The 18457-nt window shown below is 39.7% G+C and overlaps 1 protein-coding gene across 25 annotated transcripts in view; it reads left to right on the plus strand.

Annotated features, from left to right (window-relative positions):
* Nucleotides 1-617: 617 nt before the first annotated feature.
* Nucleotides 618-18457, plus strand: part of LOC118403307 (bromodomain adjacent to zinc finger domain protein 2B-like) — a 69662-nt gene continuing 51822 nt past the window's right edge. For all 25 annotated transcript variants that reach the window (XM_035801967.1, XM_035801976.1, XM_035801970.1 and 22 more), the window contains exons 1-2: nt 618-797; nt 18185-18331. In XM_035801967.1, the coding sequence (XP_035657860.1) occupies nt 18196-18331 (136 nt within the window). In that variant the 5' untranslated portion in view covers nt 618-797; nt 18185-18195. The remainder of the gene's footprint in view (nt 798-18184; nt 18332-18457) is intronic.

The following is an 18457-nucleotide window of genomic DNA, read 5'->3' on the forward strand; positions in this document are numbered from 1 at the left end:
TATCGGAGAGCATCCATTCTGGCAATAGATACTATCCAGTCACATTGATCTCTTTAGAAAATCCTATTTTTTTGTTGCTATGGATTAAAAAAAGGTGTACGATGACTAATTGAAATGCTTTAATAACATATTCTTTATCCGTCATTAAAATAAATATTCTAGAAAAGGAACGGAGTGAAGGGTTTATCCTAAGAAGAGAATTACTAAGTAAGAGAGTTGTTGTGTTTATAAACGTTGCGCGTTAATTTTTGTGCATTGCGGGACGCAATGTCAAGCTGCATACAGTAAATTTGTTTATTTTTCGCCATGTTGTCATGTTGTTTCGCAGGAATTGAAATTTGCTCTGTTTCCTTGAAACGGGGCTCATCCGTGATTATAGAGATATCGACAAAGTATATGAATCTTCTTTGGCCACATTAGAGAGTATCATGAATATAACTGATGCAGAAGTTGGGTTTGTTTATATTTACGGCACCCTGTTGTGTTGTTGTGCTCTAGCGCGGACCATCCCACTGTTTGTTTACGCCGTAAAAGTCGCCGATTCTCAGCACAAACAGACACCAAAAATCAAACTTACCATTTTTCCTGAATCCTCTAATATTTTCTGTATATTTGCGGTGTTTTCTTGGCCAGAAAACGGCGGTTTTGTAAATATTTTGGGTGTCGAGGATGTTGTTGTCCCCGAGTGTCGGCTGCGCCATTGTTAGTTTTGCTGGCGTGACGTCATCACGCTAGCTGCCACATGCGCCCTCAACCTGCTACAATTCCCTCCCGAATCCGCCGGCCCGACTCCCGTGGTAAGTACGCGCTAATTTTCACCACTTTCTCTCAGTTTTCACCACAGTTTGCACCAGAGTGAGCTTTCGTGCATTTTTCCTGCACGTGTGTAGCCGCAGGTCGGCGGTGATTTGGCGATTTCTCCCCCACCGGTCGGACAAAATTATCTGCCGTCTGCCCATTTTTACACAAAGAACCGACATGGAAGCCATGTTCCCTTTCCCCTTGCCGATCCTTGCTCACCTCCTAAACTCTCGGTTTTCGCTAATTTTTTTCCGGAGTTTGGTAGTTTTTTTTAGTGTTTTTGAGTTGTTGTTGAGCCCCGTGCGTGACGTTCAGGTGTGTAGAGGCCGGGGACAGGCTCCTAGTTTCCCCGGGGCCGAACTACGATCCGCTCAATCCCGCTGCCCGCTCGTTTCCTATTATTCCCAAACAACACTTCGTCGCCATTATCCTACAAATGTGCCCACCAGCCGACTACCACCTTCAAACCCCACCAAAACACTCAACTTCTCCCCAATTCGGACTCAAACCAGCCTCAACGACTGCCACGATCCCAATTTTTCATTCATTCGGCGAATTTTGGCCGATTTTTGCTTCGATTTTCTTCTTCTCGCCTCGCCTAATTTATAACCATTTCTTGTTAAAATATGAAAGGTCTGTCCGAAGCGGGGCGTGGGGAGAAGTGTCCTCCATTTTCCTTGCTAAACGAGCTGCGCCCGATTCCTCGCCAATTTTGGGCTCGTCTTCGCTACTTTTGGCTCACTTTGTGACAACTTTTGTTGCATTTTGTTTGCGTAGTTTTTGGAGTGGTGCCTTGGACCATGACCGCTGCTGGTCGCCCTTTCCTGCCCAGATTGTGTGGAAGGTGGCCTTGTTTAAATTCTGCCTTCCATTTTGTTTTGCCACATCAAGTCTGGCTTTGGTTACATCCAGGCAGCCATATTTTCTCCCTTTCGCTTCACCACAATTTCCGTACTTTCGCACTTTTTAGCAACTTTTCCGCTCTTACAACTTCATTTTTGGCCCCTGAAAGCTTTCTCGAGAGATATCAAAGGCGGATTTCTATAATTTTCCTGCATTTTCGGCACATTTCTCCGTCGGATTCTTCTGATCTTCTAGGCGTTGGCATCATTTGTAATCTTCTGGATTGGTTTGAAACATTGTCACGTCTTCAAAATGAGTGACTTTCTCCTTTCTTGGCGACTTTTTGCAGAAGTGGAGCGGTCAGATGCACCTGTAACTCGGTGTATTTTTCGCTCTTTTCCCGAGATTGCAAATTCGCAGCACAATTTTATACAGTTTATATTCATGGAGCTCGGTTTAATCTCTCTCAGGGTGTAATGATATAATTTGTTGTCAGTAGGCGACGTATTTTGCTGTCAATTACTTACTGTTAAATGTAAAGCTTATTTTTTCCCCACACTAGTTTTCTGTTGTAGAAGAAATGTTTTGTCCAGAAAATCTGTTCTGGGTCTTCCAGTTTTCGCTTCCCAATACCTTCTCTTTTTTTTTTACAATGATTATTTTGTCCCATTGATTTCTTATTTTTGATCGTTAGCACATTTAGACTTTCAGGTTGAAGGCTTTAATTGTTTGTTGATTACAAAATGTCAATAAAAACAAATGTGTGTTTTGCTCTTGCCAAAATTTTGCAATGATCTCTTGGTGCACAAGTCCTCCAGTTGCAATTTCTCTTGTGCTGTGTGTTACTTTGGTTCAAAATACAGCATCTTTTGTGCCGTTCTGTAAAAAGCTTGGTGGGATTGATTTTTAAGTATGCAGGTATGTTTCTTTTAGCATACAGGGCACAAGCCTGTACTAACTCAAAGTCAGTGTTGTCACTATAGAAACGTGTCTTGCAAACAGATTCCAACCCGTTCAACGCTTAAAACACACGAGATGGATTTCCCAATTTGTGTTTTTTTCATTATCATTTCTAACCACAAGATGATATGATGTGGTATTGTGTAAATTTTGATCCATATTTTATTTTAATATTGGCTAAGGCTTATTTTTGCAGTCTGCAAGCCGGGTGTAGAAAAACTAGAATTGTCACAACAACAGTTAATCAAATCCAAATTTTATTTTACACATGCACTAATTGTAAACATTGTATCCAAATTCAGTGTTTTTAGCACCAAATGTTGTCTCTCAGTTGTGCCCTTTTGTGAATCTTTTGCAAGTTGCTATAGGAACAATTTGTCTGCATTGTTTATACAGCCTGCATCGATGTTGTCTGTACTGTATCCTTCCCCATAACACATAGCATTTTAACATAGCAAAGGGACTGTATGCCAGGCAAAGAATTTCCTGTGACTGTTTTTCTTGAAGAAGTGGTACTGTTTACTACACTTCCGAGCATACGCCAATGAAGAGAGCACTGAAAGACCCTCAAGGTGTTGCGTTCATTACAAGACATAGCAAGCCTTAGATGCTCTCCTCTGATCTACTGACTCTGTCTACAGTATTTCTCGCAATGCAAATAGACAAACTTTGAACAAGTAAGATGTACATCCCTGTGAGAAACAGACAATTTTTCAATGCAAATCCAAATGCATTCCCCTTCATAGGAAGCTGCTGTTAAAAATGACTAGTTGCTGGATACTTGTACATAACATTTTATCTATCTTGAATACTCGGGTATGCTATCCGATTGAAGTCTTGTTGAAGTTTATTCTTGTAGTCTCTATTCAGACTTTCAGTTCACCTGTTTTTCCCTCAGAGAGCTGTGTTTGTGCATGAAGACTGCCTTTTTATCAAAAGCAAAAGAAAGCCTTCGAACCCTTTTGAGTTTGGTAAGAGTCATCGGATCTAGGATTGTCATACCTTCAAGTTCAGATACATGTACTAGGTAACATCCTTGGATTAGAACATACAGTGTCTTGACCACCTCTCTCAAAGCTTTGCAAGATTCCTTATGATTTCTTTGAAACATCGTTGGCTTATATTCTTGAAATATGTTGAATCTAAAAGTCTATAAAGTGTTTTTGTTATCTAGAGACATCAAGTTCATTATTGTGATCCCTTACATTTAACTTGTCGTTGAACAACTTATCTGTACGCTTTGCCTTCCCTTTGTGCCATTGTTTACTGTGGGAGTATTTATAGAGAAGCTTGGCAACCTGTAGTCAATCCAGCCTCTATTGTTTTCTAGTTACAAGTGCCCGTGACTGGGGAGGGGGGTGAGTGGGTATTGTGTATTGTGAGGTTTCCCTCCCAGCATGACTTCAGTATAGGATACATACTCTCCAAGCAGATCCTACGGTAGCATAAGATAGTATCAAAAGCTGGCAGAGGAGTGAAGCTGGCTTAGAAGTGTTTCGCTACACACCTTTTGGCTGACTACACTCCTTGGCCAGTTTGGTACTATCTTATGCCATTGTAGGATCTGCTTGGAGATTATAGGATACAGTCAACCTGTACAAGTGACCACCTCTACATAAGGACCACCTGTCCAATATGATCACTTTTTCAAAGTTTTTGGTGGCCCCATAATTTTTACCATTGACACAAGGAGTAAGAATCCTGTCTATAGCAGGCACCTGTCCTAAGTCTTCTTGGGCAATTTTCCTAATATCAAAGCAGATCCTACGGTAGCATAAGATAGTATCAAAAGCTGGCAGAGAAGTGAAGCTGGCTTAGGATATTAGGAGTGTGTTTCGTTACTGCTTTATGGAAAATGGATACCTTTTGGCTGACTGCACTCCTTGGCCAGTTTGGTACTATCTTATGCCATCGTAGGATCTTCTTGGAGATTACAGTTTTCCCTTTTTTTTAGCCAGGTGTTATATGAAATAATGGTATTTTGAAAGAATTACCTTCAACATTTTGCTGAACATGCTGCTTATCAGAAGATAAAAAAAATCATTTGTTTTGACTGCATCATGTGACTTTGTCATTTTGATTTCCCCCGATTATTTTGGACAGCCTTACTGGATCATTCCAAGAGGTTCTTCGTATTGATTTACCAATCTGTTTTCTCAAGGGTCTTCAATGTAAAGTATGCTTCAGAGATTGTTGAGACGATAAATAAAGTGGTCTTAAAATATCCCAAATAATAATTTATTTTTCTTTATATTTCACGTTTAACTTAAGATCCCTTGTTCATTGATTGGTTTCAAGTCTTGTTTTTAAATTTAATGTTGTAATATAAGGTTATTGTCAAAGTCCTTCTCTTGATCATTATTACAAATGTGTCCGGATATGACTCAACCATTCAGAATGATTTCCCATATTTCCTGCTTTGCAAAAGTGTGTTCCTTTACCAGTTTAAAAAAAAAAAATGCTATACATGCTATGGGACTTCTATGTAATCATTCAAAACATCAGTTAAGATATTCCTCACAAAATAGCCTGAGTACCATCCACCATAGTAACCACAGGCTCACTGATAGCAAGCAAAAAGGTTGGGCTAGCAGTTATCATCGGATAGCATGCAGCCTACAAAAAACATGGACTAGATTAGAGTCTACTAGTAGTTGATATCTCACTTTCTTTATGTTTATGGTCAATTGCGTTGACAAAAAATTCCAGATATTTTTAAATGCTAGATAGTATACTGCAGAGGCCAAAGCAAATGTTTGCATATAACCCAATCATTTCCTCTATGCTATATGTAACACTGCCATACACATATATAACGTTACACATATACAGTAATCTGACTTGGCTTGTCAGCCTTGTACGATGCTCACGTGATAGTCTCCCCCCTTCAAGTGGTATGTTCCAATCTTAGCATGTCCCACATACCATTGTGTGATTTAAACCCAGTCTGGAAGGCATTGTAGGATAATCAGGTGTTACAGGTGCTGAGCATTCAACACCTGGGGTTAGGTCGCATACCTTCACTTGTCTAGGCTGCAGGCAAAATGCATGTTTATAAAAATATATGGTTCTGCCAATTATATTATACTGGTACTGAATATTCTGATGGCTTCCTGTCAAATCTTGAACAGCATGTTTAGTCTAGGCAAAAGTAATACAGTTGAGGGTAGATTACAACACCTCTTTGTATGCTACTTTACCAGATTAAGGAGTAAATTGTTGCTTGGATGGAATGAGTTGGATGTAAACTTTTAGGCTAAGCATTTGATTATAAGGTTGATGGTGAAAATTCCTGGCTTTGGACTTTAGGAAGATTGAAAATGTGCTAGTGTAACAAAAGTCATATTATACATGTAGCTGATGTTTTCAGAGATTTAAGGACAGGGTTGAACAAGTTTTCTAAAATCCACTTGTCCTATTGGGCAAGCACATAAAAAACGTACTTGCCCGAACCAATTTTTCACTTGCCCAAAACTCAAATGTCACTGTTACTAGTATATGCATTTTCACTTCCAGCAATGGAATTCTCTATAGACAATTGCTTGATGTCATGACTGTAAAAAGTAGCAAGTATATCAAAATTGCACTAAAATCAATGGAAAAATCTTACTTGCCCGATCTGACAAGTGGGGTAGGACATGCACTTGCCCGAACAGCACTTTCACTTGCCCTGGACAATAGGGCTAGTGGACTTGTTTATCCCTGAAGGATGGTGTACCTTTTTCACAATTAGGGGTGGTTACAGAAAATTTAGGCCCAGGTCTGGTTCAGGTTCTTTTACAGGTCCAGGTCCGGATCTGAACCTGTATGTGAATGGTCGATACTCAAGCAATGGTTCATTTTGCTAGTTAGGAATCTGTTTGGTGGGGTACCCTATCATTACGTAAACAAGGCTAACTGCGTTTTACTATCAACTCTTCTCTACTTCGCTCTTGTTATTTTCTTGGACTTGGACTGATAAGCCCCAAAACATGTGAATGCCCGCTGCTGTAGTGACAGTATAATCTGTTCATTTTCTAATTGGTCCAAAATCCGGTCCACTGATTTTTTTCAGGACCTGTTTTCCCACCCCTACTCACAATCACATGAGCTGTAAAATCAATGCTAAGTAATGGCCAGGTTCTACAGTAGCTCTGTTTAGCAAACACTAGTAAACTTCCTAATCTAGTAGAGATAACTTGTTTAAACGTTCTTTCCTTAGGTGGCTCTCTTCTATTCCTTTGTTTTGGGAAGATTTGTCGGTGATAGGAAAAGCTTTTATCTTGCACACCTGTGCTTTTGCTTGCTTCTGCTTGTGTTTAGAGACAATATTTCATGTGCAAGTCTTGCTCCCAGCTAGCACAGGGGTAGCTAGCCAAGATGTACAGGATTCGGCTTTTAAACTAAACTGAAACCACCTGCTAGAGAAGGTTGGTGTTCCCGTTACAGGTGCACTGGCTGTGTGTTTACATGGTAGATTTAGCTTTAAGTTGTTAACTACACTATAGGACTGAAGTGTAAACTTGGAAAACTCAAATGAAGTACTTACCCCCTTCTCTATTGATCTTGCACACATTTTAAATCATATACATGTAAATACAAATATTTGGTGTTTTCTTCTCTTTTCCCCAGAGCAATTTTGCATGGATCAAGGACTTCTTTGGACTGTCCTTGCTTTAATTATAAAAATGCTCGTTTTCCCTGCTGTCATTGTCCCTGCAAACTTTTAACTTGCCTATATGAATCTTTCTTTTTTGAAAACTCAAAGTGGGGAAAGTTGAATTTTGCTATCATGCCATCAGAGAACAAACTAGAACTTTGAATAGGGTGGATTCAATGTTACTGCCAACCCAGCACTAACCTTGGTTGAGTAATAGTCAGAAGCAAAAGGGATGTATGACGGGCTTTAGTCGGTAACTATAGTTAATCCTGGTAATACTCCGAATATGACACTACCTGCAGTATACTTTTTACCTGCATGCATCTAGTATTCTAAATAGTCTTTTACTAGCTCTAACTGAAAGATGCTAACCAACTTCTTGTAGGTTGAAGCCTAGATTAAAGGATTACAGTTTAAGGTGGGCCACTATTTAGACCCTGTTCAGATTGGGGTTGGCTTGAGTCTGACTCATGGCCAATTTGGTCTCAAGTGAATAGATTTGCGTGAGTCTGAACTTTTCAAATTGAATCCCATTGTCTTCTATCCACTAATCTTCTGTCAGCGACCAGGACTCTCTTTGCTTCCATGGCTTTGATACAGGCCAAAGTAACACAGTTTGCTGGTGACTGATGTTGTTTGAAAACCTTCAACCTTTAGCGTATAGAATCGCTGGTGAACCATTGCAAATTCGGAGGCAGCGAGTCATTCCTAGAATGCAGCAGATTAAATACCAGTGCTGGATAGGACAGTTGACCTCACAAGTACCATAGCAGGCCTACTGTACAGGCTGATAGAGATATTTGAACACAGAGGTCTGGTGTGTGCCAAGTCGTGTGCACTGGGGGAGTTCAACTTAGAGTTAACCTCCTAACTCCTGCCTTTTCCTGGCAAGGTACAAATTTGATGCTAAAGTGCTGCCTTAGCAGGTAAATAGTTATTCCCCGCGGGCAATTTGTTCAATGGTTATGCACACTTGTTAGAACTGGTCATGTGGAACTCACATTATGCATTAAATCATTTAAAGTGGATTTTGTCAATTTTGCTGGATTTTCACTCTACTGAAGTAGCTTAATTCACAAGAGCATTTGCTTACGGTAAGGCAATGAAGTAGCCTGACTAAGGCCCAATCTATACTCAGTTTTTGCCGATATCTGTGGACATGTCGGGAAGGATCTAGAACGTTGGCTGCTGGACACCCGTGGCGCTTGCAGTCATAAACAGCTATATAGCCTAATGAGCCTGCGTTATATGCTAATGAGCCCTCCCGAAGTCGGAACATATCTACACACGCGCGGAAGCTGTCGGGGACCCCTGCTAAGCTATCGGGGACCCCTGCTAAGCTATTGGGCGAATGGTCCGGACCTTTCGGGAGAAATTTTCCCGATATCTTTATGGCGATATTGTAGTTCCATCTAGACGCTGAAAAAAAGCTGTCGGCGAGAGGTTGTAGGCTCGCCGATATCAGGAAAAACTGTGTCTAGATCGTGCCTTAGTCACATATCTAGCAGCCGTTCTACTACTTGTGCTGGTCCAATGATCCTTTTCGAAAGGCAAACTTGGATGTAGAGAGTGCGCACATATAACAGCCTTCTCTTTAGTCCTACTGTTGGCAAAGTTCCCAGTTTCTCCAGCCTGCAGCAACAGTTCAAACTGAGTCCAAAAGCCCGAGGTAGAGCTGTTGGGAGAGGCCAGATGTTTAGGCTTGGCATGCGGGGAGATTTGCTGAGATGATAGAATCTATGCCAAGTGTGTAAAACTTAAAAGGAGAGGTTGTCAGTAGCTCTTTTGGGTGAGCTGTCCCACTTTAATTGCAGGGGTGTGCAGGTGTTTTATTAATCAATGGTAAAGGTAAGCAGAGGTGAAGCAATGTGCTTTTTCAATTTCAGGTAGCTAGTGGAAGTCAACGAATCTTTGTTACGGCTTGCATTTTTGGGCTAGGACACAGGGTCACACATGCTCTTCTTGATAAGTGTGTTTGGTTCTTTTATGTGCTGGGGTTTGATGCTTTAGGCTGTTAATTTTTATACAGTATTACCTGTGCAACCATTTTCAAAATGCCTAGGGTGAAGATATACGTCTTACATAAGACAAAAAACAGCAGGATTTCAGGTTTTCATGGCACGTTTATGCAATGAATCCTTCCTTTGATATTTATTTGTTACTACTGTTCTGATTAAAAGGCATTGTTTTTAGACCAAAATTTTGTGTATGTCGCTTTGATTGGCAATATTTTAGTTTCGATAGCGAATCCTGTGTGATTTTTTCTTGGGACTTCAAAATGAAAAAAAAAATGGTGACAGGTGAATCCGAGAAGCAAGAAATAAATTTGGTATGGCCTAAACTTTTAAACTGAAGTCTGACTTTAGGATTAGATTGAAAGTTACTTCGAATCATAAGTATGGCATGAAAAGTGCAATTATCAGTAGTGAACCAATATCTTGTACTTTTTGTAGTTTGCTAGCAACATTCATTGTTCTTGAAAACACAGTACCATACAAAAATCATTTTGTTTGTTCCTTCAGAATGTTCAAACTGTTAGGAGTGAGTTAGTACCACCCTGGCATACTTAGCTGTAAAATGCACATTTTATATGGCCATGTTATGAGGTACATTTCCCCATTGGGTCCTACTGGGGTTTTTATGTACAGAACAAATTGGAGAACAAACTAGATGCTGGTAAAAATACTGAGTAATGTTTTTAGATAGTGAATCACTCAGAGTTTAGTGCATTGATTATTGCAAGTTTTGCATGCTATTTTGCCATGCATTGTCATATGATATTCAAAACAATGCATGGACATTCTTATCTGTAGTTCTTGTGTCATATTTTGTGAGGATGCCTTGCATACAAAGATTAGAAGATGGTACATTTCAGCTTGGTATTTTTATTGGATTTTGTAAGCTTAAAGGAACTTCACTGTGTAGAAAACAGAACCTTAAAAGATGAGAATTCAGTTGTATAATGAAGTATTTATATCTCAAGCTCAAGTGCACGGAACGTTTATGATTATAGATGACTAGGCTATTTATTTATTATCCTCTTGAGTTGCCCCACCCAGTATGACTGGGCCGTTCCACCTGCAGTTGCCAAACGGGGGTGTTCTCCTGTTAGTAAGCGGACCTGGGGTGGTGTTAAATGTGTTGGTACGCGGGGCCATTCCCGTCCATCTATCAGGCATTTACTGTGTCGAGATCTATTGATTTTCGCGTGAAACATGAGATGATGCGGCCATTTCCATATCATTCTGCCGTATCAGCGAGAGCCGGGCTGGGAAATAATCAAGGCACAATGCGGCAGAGCAGCTACGCGATACTGTGGCTACTTTCTTGAGGGGACGGATTAATGATCCCTACTGTCTTTATCGTGCTTTAAACATGAAGGACTTTGAATATCAGTGTGTTATCTCAAAACGTCTGTCTCTATTTTCTTATGGCCCTGTCATTTCACGGTAAAAACACACACGTTTTCATCGATACCATGTTGGGAAGTTTAGGTTGTTTGGACGGATGGGGTAAAATTCTTGTCCGTCCAAACAATTGAATTTCTGACCTGGGACCTAGATAACGCACTTAAATAATTACTGTAACAGTTTGCCGTGGGTGTCAAACATAAAAGCAGTGATTGCTCATTCAAAATATAAGACAATTGCATTGGAACATGGCAAAATGATTATGATAATATGTCTGTATTTAATGCAAATTGATTTGAAGTATGGGGTAGAATTTGCTATCATGTCTACCATATTTCTCATTTTTGTCACTGTGACCTTTGTACACAATAGCAAAAATAAAGTCTTTTGTACCATCATCACAAACTGAATATGAATATGATATAGGTATAAATGATGGATTATGATAGTTCACAGTGGTAGCAATAATATTTGAATGGAAGCTTCTTTCTCCCTCTAAAGTCTGAATATATGGGAGAATGTCTAGAAATTAATTTTGAGTACAGATGCATATACCTGTAATACTTTCATCTCTAGACAATTATTGAGGTTTGATGTATGCTACATACAAACATAAAGAACTGTATATATACTATGAAACAGTCTTTTCATCATCCTGTATTGCGATCTGTTTTCAGAAAATACCATTTTATTACCTGGTAGGTAAGGCTTAGACTGTATAGTACAGTGCGACAGAGATTGGCCATCATAGCCTCCATAAATGTTACATGAAGCCGTTTCGCGGCGGTCGCTCGTCCCTGTCATATTGATCAGGCACGAGGCTCCCGGGCACTCCCGCGCCGTAATTACTTAATGCCATATTTGGGCGTTGATGGTTTTTGCTGGAATGGAGAGGTGCAGCAATGTCACCTGTGTCACATCCTGGGGAAAGTTAGTAGGCATGAGATGTACATTGTAATGTTTAGAAACTACTACATGTATACCAACCACTGCAACCAGGCCATACCAGTGTTGGACAAGTTTTCTAAAATTCACTTGTCCTATCGCCGGCTATCGGGCAAGTACATAACAAAAATTTACTTGCCCCAACCAACTTTTCACTTTTTTCACAGAAATTTAAAATCAATGACATTTTTCTACATATTTTCTTGGCCATCGATTGAATTCTTGTTATTGGCTCTATTTTCTGTGTTGGCCAATGCAATTTCGTAAGTTCTTCCTTTTGTCAATTCCTACCAACATAACAAATATCATCAAGTCTGATTCATGAGTCGGACATGACTTCTTGAGTTATGCTGTTAAAGAAACCAATACACACATCTCAGCCGCAAGGTTAGACATCTGGATAAGCAATGTTTTAAGGGGATTCAATCTTTACAACTGGTTAAGACATAGAGATTATACTTTGACATTTTGAGTGACATCTATTACTCTTCAGCGTCGCTAGAAAACTTCATTAACTTCCCTGTTGCTAGGGTAGCTTTTTGACAAATTTGATTTTAAAATATTAGCCAGTACATTGGGTAGCATAGGGAAGGGTAATTCAATGACTGGTACAGTAGCTTCTACTTTCTAGCATTATCTGGTCACTTTTGTGTGTGTGTGTTTTTTTTTTGGGGGGGGGGGTGGTGGAGTGATCCAGTGTCAAAAGGGTTGACCATTTGTGACAATATCTGGTGTATTTGCAGCCAAAAGGTAATGAGGCTGATTTGCATGGTTGAGGTGCCTCCTCGAACTCAGGAGTGAGGACCCCCTTTTACGTCCCTTCCAAAATATGAATTCGCTGTGGCTATTGACACACTCAGTGTGCCAATAGCCAAACAGGCTATTGACACACCGAGATGCCAGTCAGCCAATCAGAGCTTGTAACATGCCTTTCCGGCAATATTTTACACAAGCAATAATTAATTAGACATTGTTCGGAAGATTAGACATTGGAATCTTTGAATCTTGGAATGAACGGACGTATTCAAGTTATGCCCTACATTTGGATACCTGTTAATACGACCTGCTTAGTGTATGTTTGGCGTGGCGTAGTGGTGAAGAGCGTTGACCCGGGAATTCATGCTAACAGCTCCGACCCGGTTCGAGTCCGCGCCGGAGATTTTTCAATTTTTTCTTTTCAATTTTTCTTGTCCCTTTTTAAACATCCATTTGATATATGAATATTTTATGTATAAACAACTTTTAAAGTTTCTGTTAGCATCATAAACCAACAATAACACTGACCACAGAACATGTCATAATTTTCGGCCGTGTGGTTCCGGCGCTATCGGCAGCGACTCGGAAGAATATTTCTTTCACATTAAAAATAATGGAGGTAAAGCAACAACTATAACTTCGCTTCCTTAGTGATATAAGTTTTGAGGCCGCAAATTCTCCAATATGGCAGGAATTCGTCGGTTACACAGCTGAAATCGTGTTCCTAACCGATCCAACATGGCTGCCATGATCACATGCGGTGACAGTAAAACTAGCACCCTATATGATAGCAGATTCCGATGTTTAAAATTGTGCCGCAAACACGTGAAAAAGATCGTATTTTGGGTTGATAATGGACACAGGATGCCATTTGTATTTTTCAGAGTGTTGATTGTCAAATATAATCGTAAGATTTCCTCATTTTAGTGGTTTCTAGCACTGGGTGTGTCAATAGCCTAAACAGGCTATCGCCACACTCAGTGTGCCAATAGCCTAAACAGGCTATCGACACACTCAGTGTGTCAATAGCCTGTTTAGGCTATCGACACACTGGGTGTGTCAATAGCCTCGCTCATATGAATTTGTGGATTCTTGTTCGGGCTACAGCATTCGGTCGTTCTTGCTGGTCTCCCATTCAAGAACTGTCCGGACTGCGTTTTTTCTTAACTTCCGACCTGGAATCAATTTCGACCTCGATCAATTGTTCGCATTTTGAGTGAAATGTTTTGGGAGCAAAAAATCATTAACACCCTCATCTGTTATACACATAAACATGTACCAACAGATTTCATTTAATTCAAGATGGAAGGCAAATTACAACCAAGATGATAAGATGTAAATGAGCTCTGTGCTTGAATGACTTTGTGTATAGAACATAGATTAGTTTTTGTTGATATAAATATTGATATGAATATGATGATTTTCAGTTTGACCTGTGCAGGTTTGGTCTAGATGTTTACAAATGACTTCATTTGCATGTCAAAAATTCCCACTTATTACATCAGAATCATGTTGGTGTAACAGTTAGGGTGTTTGGCCCATCATCCAAAGGTCCTTGGTCCAAACCTTTGACATGCCACAAATGTTGTGTCCTTTGGAAAGACATTTGACATGACTTTCCTCACTCCACCCAGGTGTAAAAATGGGTACCTGACTTTGGTAGGGTGCAAAGGTAGTTGAAGGAGAGGGATGGGCTCCATCTCCCAATACTCTGCCATAGGTGCTAGTAGACATAGTGGATAACAACAAGGCTATGGAATCACCTTTTTACAATAATGCAAAAGTCCATGCTCTGTCCATCATATGATTTCAAATCCAACAGGCAGACTTGTCCGTTCAGGGAGTTGTTGACACAGTTATCTCAGTACTAATACATAGCTTAGGAGGTTGGCTGGTCATTGTCATGACTCATAAGTGATTGATAATAGTCACTTTCCTGACAGTTATGTTCTACTAGTACCTGTTAGAAAAGGGAAAGGCCGAACATTATGTCTAGTTAGACTAATATTTGTGTCCAGCGGTGGTCTTTACGTGTTGTCAAGAGAAGGTGGGTTTAGTGTGGACACACAGTGTGATTGTAGGGACTCTGTGCAGCTCATTATTGTCCTCTATACAAAATATAGATTATAATTCATATATATCTATGTCTAACCTGGATATGATGTTGGGAACAGGTAGCATCCAAGTGTAGTTACCTTTTGTCAGTGACTCAGAGCAGATTTGTACAAGAGCAAGTTTGATATCCCATAACTATGAATTGAAACGTCTGACCATTTCCTAAGTCATATCCAGTTGCTTGAGTAACTGCTATTTGTATCTAATTACCTGGATGTCTGACCTCCATCAAAGTAGTCTAAGGTTTAATTTTGCTACTAGAATTTCAAATCAAAATACCCAGGCTAGCTTCACTGCCCCAGAAAGCTGGGTTCAAATTGATTTAAACAAAACATACCAGTGGTCGATGTTGCAACATAATATTGTACAGGATATGGAATGGTGTCCTAGAAGTTTCAAAACAAACAGCCGGTTTCCAAGACAACCAAACTGCAAGATTGGCATTCACATCAACAATATCATTATATCTTCTTCAAATCACTGTGGCAAAATAGGTTCGCTTGGAAAGCAATTAGTATTCACTTCTCATATACTATCATGTTATATCATAGTACTAGCATCTCTGTCTGTTGCGTTTGTATTCTGCAAATACAAAAGCAGTTCTAACCGATTGTTGCCCATTCGTCATTCTATTAAACCAATCAATGAAGAGGTTGAACACAAATAGAACTGTCAGATGATGACAATGACATCTTTATTGTTATATTTATGGGCGTAGCAAAGTCACTTATCTTATGAGCCTCGGCGGGGCATATACATATAGATGACTTTCTTTACGACCATCCTCAAAATGTTTTTCCCAAACCATTTCTGTAGCCACCTTGTTTTGATAACGTTTGGTTTAAATCAAGGCATTATGTTTAACTTTCCTTTACAGGGCTCGAAATGATTGGAGCTGTGCAGGTATTTCTGATTGCACTGGTCCATGTACTGGGTTTTATACATTTATGTCCTACAAATAAGTGTATGTGGATTATTATTAGCTGCATTGACAGTTATCACCTATCGTGTATAAAAGAAAATAGCAATGGTTCCTGAACAATTTTAGTATGATCCATACTTCCTAAATTCAGAGTGATGCAGGTAAACTGTGTCTGGTGCAGGTAATTTTCAATGTTACCTTTACTGGTTCAGGTATACAGAAAAAAAGTATTTCGAGCCTTGCTTTAGGAAGAAAATGCCAGTGCCTCAACAGTGTAAGGAATGAACAGCTCCTGAGGTAGCACATGTTAATGTCAGATTACAAGGAGTGACATGGTTATCTCTCTTGGATTAGGTAGAATGACTTATCATATATAGCTGACAGAATGATGTAGAGCTGTATGTAGATTATAACATGTACAGGCAGGCCTGGCTGTAAACTTGATTTGTCATTGTGTTCAAGACACGGCGAATGATGTCATAAATAGAGACGGCAAGAAAGCCGAGGTGGAATTAGCTCCTTTGCTGGCGGGCTGTATTAATTTCTGATTTACACCAAGTTATTTTTTTAATGCCTTTTCTTGTACAAAGACTTGTAACAAGGTGTCCACAGTGGTTTCAAACTAGAACATTGTTGAAATTGAAAAAAAACTATTGCAGTTTGATATTTTGACAATATTGAAACTGTAATACACATAGGACTATCTAGTGACTATTTTAGATGAAGAGACCACCATTATATACTGATGTATAACCTGTTAAGAAACATCAATCATAACTTGTTACAGGCAGTCAGTTTGTGCCAAAAGAAAGTGTCATAGATCATGACAAATTGAGATATCATTATTATCAGCACAGTGGAAGCAAAAATCATATGACTAACAGTACTGCTATATCAAAAAGCAAAAAATACTACGTGAAAGCCACAATCATCTAAAACTATCCCATGTCCCCAACACAACTGCATACAAAAGTGTACATAAGAGAGATTGGTATTACATAGCTTGTATGTTGTACTTGTCCCACCCATTGCAGTGGCTAATCTCGATGCAGATAGAATCATTGGCTTTTATGAATGCACATTGGCACGTTCCCCCGGGTATCATACCTACCGGAATATAGAACAGCACGGCTTGGCAGGATGGTAATTTTCCATCTGACGTTGAGTCATCATTTCTAAATGTCTGTTTGCGGGCTGGCACGCCAGGCCTGATGGATGATATGAGAGTGCTTTCAGTGCTTGTTTAGTATTCATGAACGTTAAACCCTGCCAGCGGTGACACTCCAGCGATCCTCGGGCTGACACTGAAAGGTCACTATCTCCTCAGGGTGGCTTCTAAAAAGATTAATGATTGAGGTGGAAACAGTTAAAAAAAACTGATCTCATTCTGCTTGTTTTGTTTAGTGTCACACTCATTCCGTATCTGCCTTTTAAAAACATTTCCCCAATATTGCCATTTTCTTGATCTTAAAATCAATGTATCAAGCAGGCTTTTTCCATATGTCTCTGCTATGCAAAAAAAAGATGTTGAATCAGTTAAGCTCACTGGAAAGTCAGAGAGCACAGATGCTATGTACAGTTTTTACAAGTTTGTTGTACTGGGGGGTGTTTCTCAAGTTGTTTTTGACCAGTGCAACAACCGCAACCCTTTCAGTAGCGTGTATGTTGGCATTTGAACTCCCAACCCCTTGGTCCATAGGCACTGGGTCACTAACCTCTGTAGTACACACAGTGACACTCTAACGACTTCTTCCCTTTTTTTTCGCTCAAATTTTTATTTGTCAAGTATTAGTATTACTCTTCATGGAAAAGATTACAGGTGTTGAAAAAATACAGTAGATTTAGATCAAGGGTTAATTGCAAATATGTATGAAATATGTAGTATGACTATATAGTATGTGTACTAGTCAATGTTGAAACTGTGGTTTTGTCCACCATTGTCTACAGTGTGTTTATGTATACACGGTGGCTCACACTGTAAATATGAGTACATTGTACCCCTCTGTGTACTCACCATATGATCACTAGACCAAAGTACAACTGGCTGTGTTGACAAGACATGTTAGGACCACTTTGACTTTTGTTTTGGCACATAGCTACAGTTCTTTTCGTCTGTTATAGTCCTTTCCATTGTTCAAACCAAGGATGAGGATCCTTTCCATTGTTTAAACCAAGGATGAGATTGTCTCTCAGTCTTACATAAGGTAAAATGCTTGAAATATCAAGAGCTTGGTATCTTTTGTTGATGTACCAGTACAGAGGGTTTAAAATACTGAATGCATATATGTTTTTGTGCCCCCAAAGTTGTACCTGAATTTCAAGCCTTACTGCTACTTATACATTTGTAGTTTGGAGATTATCTACGAGCACTGGGCTGTATGACCATATTTGCACATCTTTCTCTGGCTTCAAGATAACACGTTGAAATCAGATGCAAACAGAAAGTGTTAAATATATAACATGAGCTCATATAATTCGACTGGATGCCATAAGACTGCCACTTGAGAATAAATACATGAATTCAAAGTGATTTAAAGAGATGTACCAGTGCAGCATCTGTAATCATGAGGTATATACACTTCAGATGTGTTCAACAAGACAATATTGAGAAGGCCTCAGTATGTATTATAAATAGTCATATTGTGGCACTCAGTAGAATTATGAGAGTTGATGTCATATTTTCCAACAGAGGGTTAACATTGTCCATTTAAAATGTTGTTAACATATTTGTTTACCACCTTGCCATGTTGTTGACATTTATGTTTACCACCTCGCCTTGTTGTTTCCCCGCAGGATGACTGAATATGGAGTCGAGTCGAGAGAAGTCGGAGGAGAGTCCTCCGAGCACCAGTGCGCGGGGGGCGTCCAGTAGCCCCAGTGGCAGCAGCACCACCACCAGCAGTACCAACATCTTCAACACAGCCAGTTTTCTAGCTTCAGGTATGCTGGAAATGTTGCTGGTAGTTTTGGTGGTTCATGATTTTCATGGATACGTCTTCACACCTACCCCCTGGTCTGAACACTATGGGCTGGTTTACACGAGAAAAATGACTTGGCCTAAAAATG

The sequence above is a fragment of the Branchiostoma floridae genome, chromosome 16 (genome assembly GCF_000003815.2).
Source record: "Branchiostoma floridae strain S238N-H82 chromosome 16, Bfl_VNyyK, whole genome shotgun sequence".
In the NCBI taxonomy this organism is placed as follows: domain Eukaryota; kingdom Metazoa; phylum Chordata; class Leptocardii; order Amphioxiformes; family Branchiostomatidae; genus Branchiostoma; species Branchiostoma floridae.